The following is a 20322-nucleotide window of genomic DNA, read 5'->3' as shown; positions in this document are numbered from 1 at the left end:
CGCTGGGGGTTGTAGTGGCAGAACATGCTGTGGGGGTTGTAGTGGCAGAACACGCTGGGGGTTGTAGTGGCAGAACACGCTGGGGGTTGTAGTGGCAGAACACGCTGTGGGTTGTAGTGGCAGAACACGCTGGAGGTTGTAGTGGCAGAACACGCTGTGGGGGTTGTAGTGGCAGAACACGCTGTGGGGGTTGTAGTGGCAGAACACGCTGGGGGTTGTAGTGGCAGAACACGCTGGGGGTTGTAGTGGCAGAACACGCTGGGGGTTGTAGTGGCAGAACACGCTGGGGGTTGTAGTGGCAGAACACGCTGTGGGGGTTGTAGTGGCAGAACACGCTGGGGGTTGTAGTGGCAGAACACGCTGGGGGTTGTAGTGGCAGAACACGCTGGGGGTTGTAGTGGCAGAACACGCTGGAGGTTGTAGTGGCAAAACACGCTGGAGGTTGTAGTGGCAAAACACGCTGGGGGTTGTAGTGGCAGAACACACTGTGGGGGTTGTAGTGGCAGAACACGCTGTGGGGGTTGTAGTGACAGAACACGCTGTGGGGGTTGTAGTGGCAGAACATGCTGTGGGGGTTGTAGTGGCAGAACACGCTGGGGGTTGTAGTGGCAGAACACGCTGGGGGTTGTAGTGGCCGAATACGCTGGGGGTTGTAGTGGCCGAACACGCTGGGGGTTGTAGTGGCAGAACACGCTGGGGGTTGTAGTGGCAGAACACGCTGGGGGTTGTAGTGGCCGAACACGCTGGGGGTTGTAGTGGCAGAACACGCTGGTGGTTGTAGTTTCAGAACACGCTGGGGGTTGTAGTGGCAGAACACGCTGGGGGTTGTAGTGGCAGAACACGCTGGGGGTTGTAGTGGCAGAACACGCCGTGGGGGTTGTAGTGGCAGAACACGCTGGTGGTTGTAGTTTCAGAACATGCTGGGGGTTGTAGTGGCAGAACACGCTGGGGGTTGTAGTGGCAGAACACGCTGGGGGTTGTAGTGGCAGAACACGCTGGGGGTTGTAGTGGCAGAACACACTGTGGGGGTTGTAGTGACAGAACATGCTGTGGGGGTTGTAGTGGCAGAACACGCTGGGGGTTGTAGTGGCAGAACACGCTGGGGGTTGTAGTGGCAGAACACGCTGGGGGTTGTAGTGGCAGAACACGCTGGGGGTTGTAGTGGAAGAACATGCTGTGGGGGTTGTAGTGGCAGAACACGCTGGGGGTTGTAGTGGAAGAACATGCTGTGGGGGTTGTAGTGGCAGAACACGCTGGGGGTTGTAGTGGCAGAACATGCTGTGGGGGTTGTAGTGGCAGAACACGCTGGGGGTTGTAGTGGCAGAACACGCTGGGGGTTGTAGTGGCAGAACACGCTGGGGGTTGTAGTGGCAGAACATGCTGTGGGGGTTGTAGTGGCAGAACACGCTGGGGGTTGTAGTGGCAGAACACGCTGGGGGTTGTAGTGGCAGAACACGCTGTGGGTTGTAGTGGCAGAACACGCTGGAGGTTGTAGTGGCAGAACACGCTGTGGGGGTTGTAGTGGCAGAACACGCTGTGGGGGTTGTAGTGGCAGAACACGCTGGGGGTTGTAGTGGCAGAACACGCTGGGGGTTGTAGTGGCAGAACACGCTGGGGGTTGTAGTGGCAGAACACGCTGGGGGTTGTAGTGGCAGAACACGCTGTGGGGGTTGTAGTGGCAGAACACGCTGGGGGTTGTAGTGGCAGAACACGCTGGGGGTTGTAGTGGCAGAACACGCTGGGGGTTGTAGTGGCAGAACACGCTGGAGGTTGTAGTGGCAAAACACGCTGGAGGTTGTAGTGGCAAAACACGCTGGGGGTTGTAGTGGCAGAACACACTGTGGGGGTTGTAGTGGCAGAACACGCTGTGGGGGTTGTAGTGACAGAACACGCTGTGGGGGTTGTAGTGGCAGAACATGCTGTGGGGGTTGTAGTGGCAGAACACGCTGGGGGTTGTAGTGGCAGAACACGCTGTGGGGGTTGTAGTGGCAGAACACGCTGGGGGTTGTAGTGGCAGAACACGCTGGGGGTTGTAGTGGAAGAACATGCTGTGGGGGTTGTAGTGGCAGAACACGCTGGGGGTTGTAGTGGAAGAACATGCTGTGGGGGTTGTAGTGGCAGAACACGCTGGGGGTTGTAGTGGCAGAACACGCTGGGGGTTGTAGTGGCAGAACACGCTGGGGGTTGTAGTGGCAGAACACGCTGGGGGTTGTAGTGGCCGAACACGCTGGGGGTTGTAGTGGCAGAACACGCTGTGGGGGTTGTAGTGGCAGAACACGCTGTGGGGGTTGTAGTGGCAGAACACACTGGGGGTTGTAGTGGCAGAACACGCTGGGGGTTGTAGTGGCCGAATACGCTGGGGGTTGTAGTGGCCGAATACGCTGGGGGTTGTAGTGGCCGAACACGCTGGGGGTTGTAGTGGCAGAACACGCTGTGGGGGTTGTAGTGGCAGAACACGCTGGGGGTTGTAGTGGCAGAACACGCTGTGGGGGTTGTAGTGGCAGAACACACTGGGGGTTGTAGTGGCAGAACACGCTGGGGGTTGTAGTTGCACCGCGTGTGATGCTTTGATAACCCCGTGTCCTTTGTCTCCCACAGTCACCCGTTCCCCTCTGAATTGCTTGCACTGTGTAAAGAAGAGATTAAGAGGTCCAAGGACATCCAGAAGCTGCGATCCAGCACTGCCCTGTGAGTCCGACACCTTCCCTTAAAAGACCTTACACCTGCATGAAGGGGAAATCAGTCCCTGGCTCCCTGTTATCAACCGACTTGGGCTGGGCTGAAGGTGTGAAGTGATGTGTTCATTCATTCTCCGCACCTCCACAGACAATGCCCGGATTATCCGCACAATGTGACGGTAATGGCTGGGACTCTGTTACACTGTCATGCTGTGCGGCCTGCTTGTCTGAACAGTGCCCTAATCCGCCTTCGCTGGTTTACCGCCAGGATCAGGCAGCTGGACGACGTCCTAGAGCTGCCTCCATATGTAAACTGCAGGGTCATTAAAGGAGAAGTGTCCCTTATTGTGGCTTATTTACATCCATTTGCAGCAGTAACCTGAAAATCCTCTTCCTGCTGAGCAACAAGCGGGACTGCAGTGTAAAGCATGGGGTAAACATATGGGGAGTTATTCTTATGGTACAGACATGTACAGCGACTCCACTGACATGTGGGTGGCAATTCCCCCTCCCCTATGCTAATAAGTGGGAGGAGACTGTCTCAAGACTTCTCCTATGCTGACATTTTGGCACCGACTGCTGTACAATGAGATGTGAGGGGCGACTGCCCTGATGCTGACATGTGGGTGGCAATTCCCCTGGCAGTAACATGTGGGAGGCAGATCCACTGGTATTGACAAGTGGGCAGCGACTGCCTGACGCTGTCATGTGATATTAATTCCCAGGAACTAACACGCGAGCAGTATATACCCTGACACTAGCCTGGACAGTAGATCCCGGGCATTATTCTGTGGACAGTATATACCCTGACACTAGCGTGGGAAGTAGATCCCCGGGCATTAACACCTGGGCTGTATATACCCTGACACTAGCGTGGGCAGTAGATCCCAGGTATTATTCCATGGACAGTATAAACCCTGACACTACCCTGGGCAGTGACTTCCTGGGCATTAACACCTGGGCAATATATAGCCTGACACTAGTGTGGGCAGAGACTTCCTGGGCGTTAACATGTGGGCAGTATATACCCTGACACTAGCGTGGGCAATAGATCCTGGGGCATTAACATGCGGGCAGTATATACGCTGACACTAGTGTGGGCAATAGATCCTGGGGCATTAACATGCGGGCAGTATATACCCTGACACTAGTGTGGGCAGTGACTTCCTGGGCGTTAACACATGGGCAGTATATACCCTGACTCTAGCCTGGGCAGTAAATCCCTGGGCAGTATATACCCTGACTCTAGCCTGGGCAGTAAATCCCTGAGCAGTATATACCCTGACTCTAGTGTGGGCAGTATATACCTTGACACTAGCCTGGGCAGTGACTCCCTGGGCGTTAACACGTGGGTAGTGATTCTGCCCCCTGGGATGGCACCTGTCTTTTATATTCTCTCTCCCTCATTGTTGGCAGATTCTGTGGCCTGATTCAGTTCCCTGGAGAGATCCGGAAGAAGGTTTTATTTCAGCTGCTTCTCTTGATGTGCCACCCGTTCCCCGTGGTAAGTAGCAGTCACACGGTATTCCGCCATTTTGTACATGGTACTGGTGGGCTAGTGGCGTGCAGCCTTCCAGATGCTGTAGTACTACAACCCCCAGCATGTTCTGGCCGTCTGTGGATCACTTCTGTATTATACAGCCTGATAACAGGATAATGTAGCAGGGTTATCTAGAATGACCCACAGGGGGCGCACGCTTAGCAGGGATGTGTGTGATCTGTGCTCCACTCTGTGCGCTCTTCATCCAGGACCATTGATGTTACAGCTCCCCTGCTGGCAGAGTAGAGGTACTACAGCTATATCATTTATATTATCCTTTTATTCCCCACATTTTTAACCGCAGGTAAGAAAATCCACAGCCAGTGAAGTCTATGAAATGCTCATCACGTACGATGATGTCATAGATGCGGAGATTCTGGATGAGGTGATGACGGTGCTGAGCGACACCAGCTGGTGAGTACCGAGTAGTGGAATTAATATGTATGATGTCATATCTGGAGAGACCTGCATGGATCGGGACCCTGAGTGCAGCCGTCTCTTTGGGGCGTCAGTCCTATATGCTGCAAGCTACAGGGTCACTCCAAGTGGGTACAGGTCCTAGTAAGGAAACTATTGGACAGGAGAGAGATTTGCTCAAGTATTAGCTAATAGGTTTGTTGTGTAGACTTATTACGCCCGTGCCAAACCCTCAGCTGTGAGAAGTATTGGGTATTAGTTGCCAGGAGAGATACTATGATATATATACAACATCAATGTCCCGTATACTGCATTTTCCAGTGTGTTCATGGACTTGGAGGAACATGGGTAAGAGGGTGGAGGAAGAAATTCTAGAAATTCACATCTGCCCCGTTTCCTCCTCCTTCTTTACAATGGTCCAGGGTATTAGGCCCAGTGTGTAACCCTGCTTCTTCCTCCATGTAGGGATGATGAACTGACCCATGTCCGGGAGCAACGTAACTTCCTGTGTGACCTGCTGAAGGTCCCTAAACCTACCCTGGTACCCAAGGTAAGAGGGGATGTCACCCTAGACTCTTGCAGTTTTCACTCTGACCACTGTACCTAATACTAGGGTGTCACTTCCTGTTCTGTAGAGATCACTTCTCATTAGTTATCTCATCATCATGATCACAGCCTGGTTTACAATGACAGCTAACGCATGTACAGTATATAGGTAGTGCACAATCTACTAATCTACTATTGACAATAGATTGGCACAGGCCATTTCCTCCCCCTCCTCTGCAGCGATCACAGAGCACGCCCACAACACTTAGAAGTCAATGTGTCACCTTCAGACTACAGGTTCCTGTGATCCATGTGAATGCTGTAAAGCCTTAAAGGGATTCTCTACAGCTATAATACATCACATCCATTGGTCACATGGCCATGCTGCAGCTCAGTCCCATTCAAGTGAATGGGGCTGAGCTTCAATATCAAGCACAGCCACTATACGGTGTAACGGGTTGGTAAGTAGTAAAGCGGCCACAACAATCTATATCATAGTCCTGGATAACCCCTTTAACTTCATAAGTTGCATTAAAATCACAAAAACCCTTCTGAAATTGTGACTTTTTTAAATTATTGCAGATTTTGAATTTATGGCTCTAGAAAATATTTCTTCGTTAACAAGAGGGAAAAGGACGATCTTTACTTTTTTTTTTCGGTAAAAAAAAACTTCCGTGGTCAATGTTCAACTTAAGCATATAAGGTGTTAAAGGGATCCTATCACTCAGACATAATTTTTTTCTAAGTACCACGTCAGAATAGCCTTAAGAAAGGCTATTCGTCTCCTACCTTTCGTCGTCTTCTCCATGCCGCCGTTTGCCTACAATCCCGGTTCTTGTCGGTATGCTAATGAGCTCTCTCGCAGCACTGGGGGCGGGCCTCAGCGCTGAGACAGCACTGGGGGCGTCTCCAATGCTGCGAGAGAACTCTCTGAACAAATGTCTATGGTATGGTGCGCCCTCCCCAGGGGATATGTGAAGGGACAGGAGAATAATAAAATAATTTCTCCTCTCCTTGCTTGTGATCTCCTTTACATTGGTTGAAGTGAAAGCTACAAGTATTATACAGCTCCGCTTTAACCAGCGATCTAGTTGGGCTACAGACATGACCTCGGTCTTATTATTGGCTTTAAAATAAAACCAACATTGCGGCTCTAGTCCCCGTGTCTCCGAATTTAGAGACGTTTAAAGTGACGTTACCTGTGGACGTGTCATTCCCCAAGCGGGACACATCCAGAACTGTAGAGGGGTTAAAGGGATTTTCAGATTTTTTTCAGTTAACCAAAGCCTATTGTCCGGTCAGCTTATATATAGGGGAAAACTCTGATAATCCTCTACACTATTCTTCCATTTCCCTGCCGGTCACGTCACCACATTGGCACCACAAGTTTGTTAATGGTTAGCAATCACTAGCCCTCTACTACAGAGCTGAGCACACCCCCTAGTGGCTGGTGTGTCACAGCACCTGGTATCTCCTCTTCTCCGTTCTCTGTACCAGTTGCATGTACTGTGCAATCCATCGGCGACCATGTCTTAAACACCAGGGGGCATGGGACAGAGGGAGGGGGTTCTGGCCCCGTTTCAGCTGAGAGGATGGAAGGAAAATTTGAGCCGCTTGTATGGAGTTTTATCAGATGGAGGTGAGAAGAAGGAGATAATAGATCTTTCAGGGAATGATCAGACACTGAGATGACATCCAAGTGCCTTCATTGATTTTAATGGGAAGGGGTTCCATTCCAATCTGTTTTCAAGGAGCTGCATAGGACATGAAGAACACTGTGGTGTGCATGAGACCTAACAGTGAGGTATGGAGTGCTAGCGGAGAACCCCTTTAACCCTCTTTTGGCTGAGGACATCAGCTCTACGCCCTCCCAGAATGGCACTTCAGTAGCGGAGGACGTAGCTAAAACGTCCTCCCTACTAATGCCGATATCTCCGGACTGCATGAACATATCTTGATGCTTTAAAATTCATTTTAAAGATGAGAATCTCAAAACTGAAAATTGCTCTGGCTACTGGAGGTGCAAATTTTCCAGAGACCCTTGGCAGTGAAAGGGTTCAAGGGATTCTATCATTACAGTCCCTTTTTCTACAAAGACCACATCGGAATGCTCCTTAGAAAGGCTATTCTTCTCCTACCGTACCATTTTCCCGGTGCCGAACGGACGCTCGTGTAAGAGGCCACAGGAAAATGGCCGAACAGACATGCGCAGTCGGCTCTGCCGGATGATGACGCGGTGAAGAGGCATCAAGTGAAGAAGACAGAGGCGTCTCTGGAGAGTCTTCGGATGGCACAGGGGACGCCCCCTGTTTCTGAAGACTTATTTGCATGCGGAAGACAAAAGAAAATGCACAGAATCGGCGGCGCGGATCAGAATAATAAAGGTAGGAGAAGAATAGCCTTCCAACGTGGTCTTTGTAGAAAAAGGGATGGTAATGATAGAATCCCTTTAACATGAAAACTAAACACGACTAGACAGATCTACCAAACCCGAGACACAAATAGCTAGACTGCACTGCCCCATAGGAAATCTGTTCCTGTAGTTCCCCCCCACCAGTATACCAAAAGCCGGACACAACCCCCGGCCCCTGCAAGTCGTACAACTATTACCTTAGCATTGCCTGCTGTACACGCGGTCTAGTATTAACCCCTTGACGACCACACCACGTAAAGCTAAGGAAGGCAAATGAAAAGCTCAACTAGGACTATGAGAGCGGACCATGGTATCATACGTACAACGCAGTACACGGGTGAATTAGAGGATTCATTTTTGGGGTTAATATTTTTTCCAACAGACTACCTTAAACCATTGAAAAAATTTTAAAAACATGTTGTTTTTTTTTCCCTGATTTGACCATTAAAATGCAGCATTTCAAAAGGTAAAATTTTGTCCCGGTCACAGAGGCCCAGAATACTGTTGGTGATGAAAGTGTTAATAATCGATGATCGCTCTCCTGCAGGTTCCACAGTCATGAAAATCCAGAGGAGACTACAATGGAAGAAAAGTCAGGCCCTGAAGAAGGAGCAGTGAGCGCAGTGCCGGTGGTGGCCAGCAGATGGCACTAGATGATCATCATGTAATATGTAATATGCACGTCACACACCTGTAATAAAGTCCTATTTGTTGTACTGACCCACGCAGTGAATTACTGCATGACTTAGCATGGTGGCGGGATCTCATTGGCTGGACGTTCACGTCTCGTCCACAACATGGGAAAGAACAAGAGCTGAGCATGCTGGGAAGTGTAGTCCTGGGGACATCATTCATCTAGTGCACAGAAAATAGTTATATAAAAGGGATATGGAAGAACGGAGTGAACCGTGCCTTTAAGGCATTATCTAGGTTGTAACATTGATGGCCTATCCTTAGATCTGCAGGGGTCTGATACTGAGGACCCCCGCAGATCACATTACTGCAGCCTTGCCCCAATGAAGTCTATAGGACAGCGCTGTAATACCTATAGTCGCTGCTACAGGTTATACTGGGGGATCTCCCGCCCTGTCTCGATACCGGTGATCTGTGGGGTTCCTGGTGTTGGACTCGCAGCAAATCTAATATTGATGGCCTATCCTAAGGATAAACCTGATAACCCCTTTAAGAGCATGTAATACTAACGTAATAATGGCTCTTATGTCATTGAAGAATCAGGAAAATGGGACCCTGATTTTAGGGAACCTGGTAAGATCAGTCTCATGTGTCACTCGGGTTCTCAGATATAATACTGAGGTTTATGGTCTATTCTAGACTATATAGGCTGCCCTTTACAGCAAGACAACTTTACCCAATTACTGGGGGAGGAGATCACGTTCCCCACACCTCAACCAATTTCCTCAACATCACTCCAGTGGCGGCTCAGTGGGGGCGGGGGGGGGGGGTGTGTGTTTTCTGAAGGCTCTTGGTGGTCACCGAAACCCTTTCACACCCGCAAATCGATTGACCAGTTACTGCAGTTAAAATGTGTTATGGGGCCTTCTGTCTAGAGATGGGCGCATCACTTCATAATGAACCAGATTCTACCTGAATATTTCAAAAGGTTCGGGTTAGTTTTTGGGGAGGGGGGTTCATCACCTGTGAATTGATTGAAATTATAACACTCTGGGGTCTCTTCTGTCAGGAGTAGAGATGAGCGAGTACTGTTCGGATCAGCCGATCCGAACAGCACACTCCATAGAAATGAATGGATGCACCTGGTACCTCCGCTTTGACAGCGGCCGGCCGCTTAATCCCCCCGCGTGCTGGCTACGTCCATTCATTTCTATGCGAGCGTGCTATTCGGAACGGCTGATCCAAACAGTACTTGCTCATCTCTAGTCAGGAGCATATGCTTATGTTGGATACTATACCATTAGTACTACAAATATGCAGGAAATATTAAAAAAAAAAAAAAAAAAAAAAACTTGATAGTCTTCAGTAGTTGATCCCTTTTTAATGGCTAACTAATAATGATGACAGATTACAACGTTTCGGAACGCTCAGCTCCTTTCTCAAGTAAATTTGAAAACCATTTCTGAAGGATGCATATTTATGTACAACAGGACACATAGGGATAGAATTCCAGGAGGAAGGGGGGTAGAGGGTTATTAGTCATTAGTACAATCAATGTAAACAATTCCAGGTTTTATCAGTTCTCAGGTCAGTGATTTCTGTAAGATGCCATAAACCCATGTGACAGATTTAACCCCTTCTCCAGTGTTTGAAGCAGAATTCCTCCTACAATTCTATCCCTATGTACCCTTTTGTACATAAATATGCATCCTTCAGAAATGGTTTTTAAATTTACTTGAAAAAGGAGCCGAGAGCTCCGAAACGTTGTAATCTGTCATCATTATTAGTTAGCCATTAAAAAGGTATCAACTACTGAAAACTATCAAGTTTTCGTTTTTTTGGTTTTTGTCATATTTCTTACCCACTGGTTAACACGGTACGAGAACAAACATTTTCCTTATACAAATATGCAGTATAATGCAAGACGTGGATGAAATCAGTTATTTCCCAGCTATGCAAGACCTGGAAAGGGGGAAGAGGGGACACATTGGCAGGACGTGTGGCTAGACACAAGCCAAGAGCTTCACATTACAAAAGACTGGGAAGGCCTTGAAACTTTGTCACACTGTGGAAGCCAGCATACAAGCTGAATGTCGGGACGTATTTCTTCTCCAAACTCCATGGAAACAACAACAAAAAAACTTCTTAAGTTACAAGGTTCTCCTGTCTTTTCTCCTTTTATTTTAAAAACTGTTTGCTTGTCTTGTCATCTTTTATTTGTCCTTCCCATTTACTATTTTTATCAATCCTAGGATGGGGGATGGACAGGTTACACTGCAGTAAGTCCTACAAGTTCTACTGACCACTGCTGCGTCTTTGTGGGGCCTCTTTGTACCACAACTTGTGAAGGTTAGTGCACACCCCACGTTTGCTGTGACCGTCCCATCTTGCTCTATAATACTGCCAACTCTATGTAGAGACTTTCACCTCAACATCCCACTCTTCGAGTGCCTTAATTTTAGTTTTGGGGTACGCCTGATGGATCTTCTTGATGACAAGTGGTGGCCACATTATAGTCAAAGTTCTAAAGGTGAGAGAACTCGTAGTCTGTCTATAAACTCCACAAAGAGTTCGGGCTCGAACGAAGCCAACCAACAGGTGGTATATACTTAGACTAGACCGTCTTAGGGCTAGTTCACACGTGAGCAAAGGGGAGGTTTTTGACAGCGGATTTCGCGTCAAAAACCTCCCCTTTACAATGGTGGTCTATGCAGACCGCCAGGCTTCTTTTCTCCGCTAGCGGCGGGCTGCACATAGAGCTCACAATGTACATTTTTTCCTATCAGTATGTCTTTTTTGGAATATGGGATGGAAATCCATGCAAACACGGGGAGAACATACAAACTCCTTGCAGATGGTTTTATGCCCTTGGCGGGATTTGAACACCAGGACTCCAGCGCTGCAAGGCTGCAGTGCTAACCAATGAGCCACCATGTGGCCCCTTGCTTCCATTCATTTCTATGGGAGCGTGCTGTTCGGATCAGCTGTTCTGAACAGTGTTCGCTCATCTCTATTCACTATCTATGAGTCTGGAGGTGTCGGAGCTAGATAAGCGTTTGCTTATTGAGCCACTGAACTGCAGGAACAATACACTGACGTGTATTCACACTGAGCCAAATCGACACAGCAGGAGGGTAACACATGCATATGAAAAGAAGCCTGAGGGCATCCTAGTGATTGTTAGTGCAGATTCACATTCAACCACAGACTAAAAGTGAATGGACTGTAATGGACGCTGGGCGTTTTTCGCCTCCCATTCGCATCTATTGCTTTCCTCAAGCAGAAAACGCGTAAAGAAAGGACATGTCGCTTCTTTTTTCTGCTAGCGGCAAAAAACTGCTACCAGAAAATCAAACGCTAGCAGTTCACATAGGGCTCCATTGTACGGAGGCGGATTTTGAGGCGAAATAAGCTGTCAAAATCCGCCCCATTGGCCCCGTGTGAACTAGCCCTTAGAATACACTAAATGGATCATGCCTCCTCCGCCACACTAGTGGATTTAACAATGCCTATACATTACACAAGTTTAATTAATCCAGGGCAACACAGTGGCTCAATGGTTAGCACCGCAGCCTTGTAGCACTGGAGTCCTGGGTTCGAATCCACCAGGAACATCTGCAAGGAGTTTGTATGTTCTTCCCGTGTTTGCGTGTATTTCCTCCCGTTCAACAAAGACAGACTGAGAATTTTATAAAAAAAAATGTTTATTAACAAATTTTTGAGATGGAAAATTTTACATTAACATCTATATTTACATAGTGGATAAAAATGGACAAAATTGTTGATTTTCAGTAAAGTTACATCGTTGAATATTTCATTAGTTGTGGATTTTTATTATTTAACGAAGAATCATCAATTTTGTTCACGTGTCCATCGATGTGTATAACAGATGTTTATAGTCTAGTCATCACTTAGGCTAGGTTCACACCTGCGCCTGGTTTCTCGTCCACACTAAAGCCCAGTTGACATCTGCGTCGGTAATCCGTTCGGGGAGTTCGCATGGGGACCCCCCACTGAACGGACTACCGAACGCATTGGCAAGCAGTGTGCAGTGAAAGCGCACGGATCCCCATAGACTATAATGGGGCCTGTGTGCTCTCTGTACGGAACATTCGGACAGGAAAGTTGTTCACAATCTACTTTCCTGTCCGCAGGACTCGTGCGAAAAGCATACGGACCCCATTATAGTCTATGGGGTCCATGTGCTTTCACTGCACACTGCTTGCCAATGCGTTCGGTAGTCCGTTCAGGGGGAGATTACCAATGCAGATGTGAAAAAGGCCCAAGGCAGATTAAGCCTGTTTTATTCTCCTTAGCCTCTGGAGCACTGGCGTGAGAAGATTTATACACAGCCTTCCACTGTCAGAAAATTAACCTTTTACTGCAAAAAGTAAAAGGTGGTCAGCACGAGGGAGACGGCACGATTAATATGTGTGGGGGTGTAATTGCTGCTAAAAAAGACCCCCCGAGTATAATGATAGCAGCGGTAGCGGCTGTCACCGGGCCCCTAATGTCCCGGGCCCTGTGGCAGCTGCCTCTGCTGCTATGGCGGTAGTTATGCCACTGTATGGAGGTAATAATTAGGTATCTTCATAATTAAAGGGATCCTATCTAGAGATGTGCGAACAGTGAAATGTTCGAAGTTCGAAATTTGATTCGAGTAGCCGCTCAATACTCGACTGTTCGATCGAAAATCAAACCCCATTATAGTCTATGGGAAAAAAATACTCGTTAAGGGGGAAACCACTTTTCGACTCAGGAGGGTCACCAAGTCCACTATGACACCCCAGGAAATGATGCCAACACCCTGGAATTCAACTGGGACAGCAGAGGAAGCATGTCTGGGGGCATCTAACATGCCCAAGTCACTGTATTACGTCGGGATCCCTGTCAGCTTGCGATATGCGGGAGTTGACTTTTTCCCATAGGAATGCATTGACCAGCGTTGATTGGCCGAATGCCATACAGAGTACAGAATTCGGCCAATCGACGCTGGTTCTGCTGGAGGCTCGTCTGAGAGGAGGCGGAGTCTAATATCGTACCAGAATGGAGACTGCTGTGGACCGATCTTAGACTCTGCCTCCTCTGGCAGAACCAGCGTTGATTGGCCGAATGCTGTACTCTGTATGGCATTCGGCCAATCAATGCTGGTCAATGCATTCCTATGCCGAGATGTAGCAGCTCTGGCCGTGCGCTCAGCTTGGCTACACTGGAGATGCAGCCAGGATTGGAAATCGGAAATCGGATTTTAAAATCGATCCTGAAATCTCAAGATCGGCTCAACCCTAGTCTTCAGGTAACAGCTTTTTAAGCGGATAGGATTTCGTTTTTTTGGGTTCGCAAGTGGATCTGAAGAATGTAAACCTGAACACTAGTGTGAACCTAGAGTTACTGGTGACAGTCCGCTGCCTTGATCAGTTACAGTGGATACCTAGCCATGATTTCCTTATTGTGGCACATGGTGTCCTTACTGATAACCAGTCATAATAAGCAAATCATGGCTGGGTTTCTTATGAGTTCCAGATTATAGAAAGAGTGTGTATCCATCCTCTTCTGTATTTAGTCATGTCTATTACCTGCTGATGTGAGGGGCTGCTGATCCTCCATCATCACCTCCTTGTACACATCTTTGTGTCCTTCTAAATACTCCCACTCCTCCATGGAGAAATAGTGACATCCTGACACCTTATAGGAACCTGACAACACAATGATACAGTCATCAGCAGATCCCTTCATAGCGCTCCTGTATAATGTCCCAGCATTCCCAGCAGTGTCACCTCTCCAGTCAGCAGCTCAATGATCTTGTTGGTGAGTTCTAGGATCATCTGTCCATTGATCTCCTCATGTATCAGGGAGTGAGGTGGAGGCCCCAGGATTGGACTCAGGGTTCTCCCCCATCCTTCAGATACAGGAGCCTGACAGCGCCCACTAGAGGTCTTCTTCACTACTGTGTAATCCTGTTTATGGAGAGACACATTAATAAATATCACTCCATCAATTCCCAGAGTCCCTCACCTCTCCAGTCATATCATCTGTTATTACTATAGATAAGAATGATGTAATGTGACATCATCAGAATCTCTCACCTCTCCAGTAAGCTGGTGCAGGATCTCTAGGGTCAGATCCAATATCCTTTCTGACATTTTGTCGCTGCGTCTATTCATCTTTGAAGACAACTACAGAACGGATCCTAAACTGTAGGAGCCTAAATGGAAATAAGATGAGCCAATGAAAAAAATCATACAAAACCATGCAAAAAATATACAGTTGCTTCAAGACGTTTGAGGAGATATTACAATGGGATGTTTTATTCTCTTGCGGTTATACATTGCATAGACAAGCAGACGGTTCCATTTGTATAATCCACATGACATGACTAGGTATAAAGTTGTAACCAGTCCTGGCACATAGCGATCGGGTAAGGCGGAGAAGAAGCCTTATCTCTGCCGGCGCCCAGGACAGGACTATAAGATGGCTCCAGGCACAAGCTGCCTCCTCCAAACAGGGAACCGCTCTCAATACAGAAACAAGGCAGAGAATAATAAAATGCAGGATTTCACAAAAAGGAGCCAAAACACTTGAATAAAGTATATTATGAAATGGATCAATGACACAAATGCTGCCAGAAAATCAAAAATTTTTGAAAGTTTAGTTCTTTACCTTACAATATGTGGTCATAAGTTACCGAGCAGATCCAAGACGTCTCCTGATCATCCCTCCTGTATCGGCTCCTTACAAAGCTCAGCTGTCCCTCCTTGGCTGAGGTCCCTCTAGCAAGTTGAGTCAACTCGCCATATGGCAGCTCTTTCCTCTTCAGGGAAATGAATTGACTAAAGGACCTGTGATGATGTCATGATCATGTGATCAGTCAGGATGTGCTGTGGAGGACGTCAAGGACCTATGGTGATGTCATGACCATGTGATCAGTCATGTGTGGGAGGAGTCAGGCTCCAGATGATTAGTGTTGGGAATGTTGAAAAGGGTTAAAAAGGGCGGAGCTAAGAGCATTAAAAAAAAATTGTCCCTCAGCGCTGAGGTAATACTGGAATTCTGTTAAAAGCGACATCACATGGAGCCGGCTTGTTTGCTAAGGTCTAGAGACGTGTGATCCTCTCAAGGTCCGTTTCGTTTTAGCCGTCTCGGATACCTGATTCATTTTGAATCGAACAAGTTCGGATAGAACCGAAAGTGAAATTATCACAGACCACAGTGTGTAATAGGCGGAGGCTCAGGGAGGTGTAAAAAATAAAAATAAGTCATATTCCTCTTCCCTCACTTCTTACAGGCCCCTTGCGGCGTTCAGCACTCTCATAGTCTCCTCGGTGGCGTCATGGCGTTCAGCATGCCCATGTGATGCCACTGTGGCCCAATCACAGGCCTCAGCAGCAACCCCAGGCGCATGATGTCACCCAGGAGACCACGAGAGAGAGCACCAGACACGTATTATACTGTGGGATCTGAAGAGACCTTAGCATGTATAATTTACTACAATGAATGTTGTGGCCGCCTATTTAGCTCATCCCAGCCTAATCGGCAATTGTTCAGTTTAGTTAAAAAACTAACAACTTGGAATATTCAGATCAAACCTGACTCAGAACTGATTGATTTGTTAATCTCTACTGACGACATATCACTAAAGTCTGTGCTTCTTCATTGATCTGTAGCAGATTACATTAATGCCACTCCAGGGGGATGGAGGATAAGACCATACAAATGTCTTACCAACTTTTACATAGATGTTGCCTTTTTTGGGTGGTTCGGTCCAAAGATTTGTTTCGGGTCTAGTAATTGTGTCATGAATCAGAGTTTAAATTGGCTAAAATCATAGTGTATGACACTGTCAGGGCTGCTAGGAACCTGTCTATAGAACATAGTGTAGAATACTGTCAGGGCTCCTAGGAACCTATCTATAAAACATAGTGTAGAATACTGTCAGGGCTCCTAGGAACCTATCTATAAAACATAGTGTATAACACTGTCAGGGCTCCTAGGAACCTATCTATAAAACATAGTGTATAACACTGTCAGGGCTCCTAGGAACCTATTTATAAAACATAGTGTATGACACTGTCAGGGCTCCTAGGAACCTATCTATAAAACATAGTGTATGACACTGTCAGGGCTCCTAGGAACCTATCTATACAACATAGTGTATAACACTGTCAGGGCTCCTAGAAACCTATCTTTAAAACATAGTGTATAACACTCAGCGCTCCTAGGAACCTATCTATAATACATATTGTAGAACACTGTCAGGGCTCCTAGGAACCTATCTATAATACATTGTGTAGAATAATGTCAGGGCTCCTAGGAACCTATCTATAATACATAATGTAGAACACTGTCAGGACTCCTAGGAACCTTTCTATAAAATAGTGTATAACACTGTCAGGGCTCCTAGGAACCTATCTATAAAACATAGTGTATAACACTGTCAGGGCTCCTAGGAACCTATTTATAAAACATAGTGTAGAACACTGTCAGGGCTCCTAGGAACCTATCTATAATACATAGTGTATAATACTGTCAGGGCTCCTAGGAACCTATCTATAATACATAGTGTAGAACACTGTCAGGACTAGCCATTTCTAGCTCTCTAAGGCAAAGCCAGTTATATCAAAGTGACAAGAGATGGTAATTTTATTTTTAAGTTCATCAAAACTAACTGTGCAAGAAGCTGTTTCTTTATATCCAGAAGTTGTCAGAGATGTTCTCCTGGTACTTTTTGGTTTCCCACCACCTCGATTTAGATCATCCTATTATGACATCCTTAACTCTTTATTTTTCTATCCACACAACTGGGTGAAAGCTTGTGTTTTGCATGGTCAGCTGCAGTTTCTATTAGTACTATTTTGGCAGCTCTTACAACCTTTTGACCATTTTTTTATTCTGGCATTGTAGATTTTTGTTATGACATTTGCTGTATGTCAGCTGCACGTTGCACTGGATGCATCCATCACCTATAGCCCATTGCATATCAATGTCCACCAAATGGTCTCTAGATCTGACCTCACACTTAGCAAAACCTAATGTCTAAGTCTTAGAAAAAGATTCAGTAATTTCCATACTTACACCCTGGAACTTTCAGCTTGTATCTTTTCAACATAACTTGGCATGTCTGGGATGTGCAGTCTTCCCTCATAAGGTTCCTAGGTTGAATGTCCTGAAGCTTTATGCTCCTATTTGGTTTATTTTACCCCCCCCCCCCCCCCCAAATCAAGCTTAAGGTTACTCAAGGACACTTTTTATGTCAGATTGGCCTCAGTGTACAAGTCTCTCCATTCGGCCTCTCTCCCCAGATATCTCAGATAACCCGTCTTCATGCTCATAAGAGTCTATCCCAACCAATTCATAATTTTACCGTTTCACAGTGTAGTTCCGGTTACACTTTGTAGTACAATGTGACACATTTGGGACACTTTCTTACATCTAGTGTGAGATCATTTTTTTCTGACCTGCTAGACAAATGGCAATGGCTTAGTAGATAAGGCGGTATGGCTTAAGATGTGACAAAAAGTGCAGACAATTTGGTGTAAAATTCTGTCTCAAACTAAGCCAACTAATAGTTAGTATAAACTTAGAATAGACAATGTAAAATACAGTAACTTGATCATGCCTCATCCGCCACTGCCTATAAATTACACAAGATTAGAAACCCCTCCCCCCCCCCAAAAAAAAAAAGAGCCCGTACACAGAGACTTTATAAAAGCGAACATATATTAATGATTGGTAACAAATTTATATAAAATATATATATATATATATATATATATATATATATTAACATAATGATTAAATAAAGAAAAACCCGCAATAAATGTCAAACTTAACATCAGAGAACACTATAATAATTTCACAACATGGACTTGTTCACACATTTTTTTTCTTATCAGTATGTCTTTGTAGAATGGGAGGAAAGCCACACAAACACGGGGAGAACATATAAACTCTTTACAGATGTTGTTCCTGGTAGGATTCAAACCCAGGACTCCAGCACTGCAAGGCTACAGTGCTACCCACTGAGCCACCGTGTTGCCCCATAGGCTTGTTAATACTGTTGTCTGTTTCTAGTGTTTTCAGTGTCCCTATCTCTCACTACTGGACTGTAAGGAAATACCCTTCAGATCTTATAAAAAGCATATACATTGACTATTGTCAGACCTATAAACAATGTGAATAGTGGTATACAGTGAGGTCTTTTATAGCTGAACTGGGCATCGACACTCGGAAAGGGGGCTACCGGGGGTTTGGCCTCTTCCAGGCTTGAGGGTTTGTGATAGGAACTGGATGTGGCTATCACCGGATAAAGGGGGCGTGATCCGAGGGGCGGTGGGGGCCGGAGATGTTGGTCTGGGTGTACAACATGGCTGCCAGCGGGAACAGCCATAACCTCACTTCCGCCATCCCTGGGCGTTGGTCCGGAAAATGAGACAACAGGGGATGGGCGGGAAGCTCCACAGGCTACACAGACATCTTGCAAATCAGGATTCAGCTGCCCACAGACGTCACAGATCCACCCATCTCCACTACTCTCGGCGCCATTTTAGGGCAGTGGCGCACAAGCAATTATACTCGGCATATTCTTTTTATCATCAAGTTTCAGATAACCAAACAAAGAAACAAAGGTTCAGCATTTTCATGTCCTCCCTCGCCTGTCAGTTCTGCATATCCCTCACGTTCTAGAGTCCTTGCAACCCTGTAATGAGCTTGGGCGGCTTCCAGCAAACCTTTATCTTCTAACATTTTTCTCCACATACTAGGTTGCAATCGGCCCGTAGGAGGCACCTCAGCCAGTTTATACATTCTCGAAGCCTCCTTCACATATTTCTTGCCCTCCCTGACTCGAACCAAATCAACAGCAGTCTGTGCCCCGTCGGGCAAAACATGTTTCCTTTTGAACAACCGCAACATTCTCACAGTCCCAATATTGCTTATCCGCCTGTGCACTGACGGATATGTGACCCCACAACCTCACCACCAACAAAGTCACCTTTACCGGTTTCAGACTCTTGTTGTCAGGTCCCTGACCACAGGTTGCAGTCACTGGGCAATATCAAATAAAACAACCCAACAGCACCCGTCCTCCTCCCTAACGGCCTAATGCTACAAATCAACACTCAAATCACAGCACAGCACCCGTCCTCCTCCCTGACGGCCTAATGCTATGGATCAACAGTCAAATCACACCATAGCACCCGTCCTCCTCCCTGACGGCCTCATGCTATGGATCAACAATCAAATCACACAACAGCACCCGTCCTACTCCCTGACGGCCTCATGCCACAAATCAAATGTTGCGATCGTCCAAAAGATCACACGCACTACTCTACATCAAAGAGGGCAAGAAATTCACTTCCCGGAGTCTGAAGCAACACAGGTGACTGAACACTCGGTGATATATATATACCGGTGAGGAAAAACAAGTTCAGACTACGGCTCCAGGACCCACCTATCCGTATCACTCGGACTGGACAATCGATCCAAGTGGATCACCTGTCAGCCAGACAACGACACACCAACAGTCACAGGCAAATGACACATATTCATATGAATATGCATACACTTACCGTGACTCTAATGAGGGTGATCAGGCCTCGGTTCGGTGGGACGTCGTCCGGCGCAGGTCGGTCATCCGCGGTGGTCCTATGGCCGTAGTCCCTGTTCGGGCGCCATTTGTTGAGGTAGTGACCTCCGCCAGAATACGGGTCACTTCCAGTGGTCAATCACCTGCTCCAAATCAATCATGCATGTGCGCGCTGACAAAGATAAACACTGACGTTGATGCAGTTTCCATCTCAGTCCATGCAACTGGGTGCTCTGGCTGCTCACACAGTACTGAGGTTTATTGAGGAAGTTACAGTTTTTATACAGGAATGCAAGAAAGATAAGATAACGGCAGGCTGTAAGCATATACGTCTTGTATCCAAATACACTGGCGATCAGTCATTGGCTCTTAAGTTTCAACATCTCTTAGATTTCGATTTCCCGATAAATGATACTGTCTTTCTTGTAAACCACATGACGATCGTGTGCGTCAGCCTCTGGGTGCGGTGCCGGATACAGGCGCCATCTTAATGTATAAACGTTGCACAAAG

At 46.9% G+C, this 20322-nt stretch overlaps 1 protein-coding gene across 1 annotated transcript in view; it reads left to right on the top strand.

The window, feature by feature from the left end:
* TBCD (tubulin folding cofactor D) overlaps positions 1 to 8314 on the top strand; it is a 137846-nt gene extending 129532 nt beyond the window's left edge. The window contains exons 36-40 of the mRNA XM_075279437.1: positions 2599 to 2688; positions 4095 to 4182; positions 4523 to 4632; positions 5101 to 5185; positions 8142 to 8314. Of these exons, the coding sequence (XP_075135538.1) occupies positions 2599 to 2688; positions 4095 to 4182; positions 4523 to 4632; positions 5101 to 5185; positions 8142 to 8156 (388 nt within the window). The 3' untranslated portion in view covers positions 8157 to 8314. The remainder of the gene's footprint in view (positions 1 to 2598; positions 2689 to 4094; positions 4183 to 4522; positions 4633 to 5100; positions 5186 to 8141) is intronic.
* The last annotated feature ends 12008 nt before the right edge of the window (positions 8315 to 20322 follow it).

Source organism: Leptodactylus fuscus, chromosome 6 (assembly GCF_031893055.1).
Source record: "Leptodactylus fuscus isolate aLepFus1 chromosome 6, aLepFus1.hap2, whole genome shotgun sequence".
NCBI lineage: Eukaryota > Metazoa > Chordata > Amphibia > Anura > Leptodactylidae > Leptodactylus > Leptodactylus fuscus.
The sequence above is the reverse complement of the archived record's forward strand: the minus strand, read 5'-3'. Positions and strand labels throughout refer to the sequence as shown.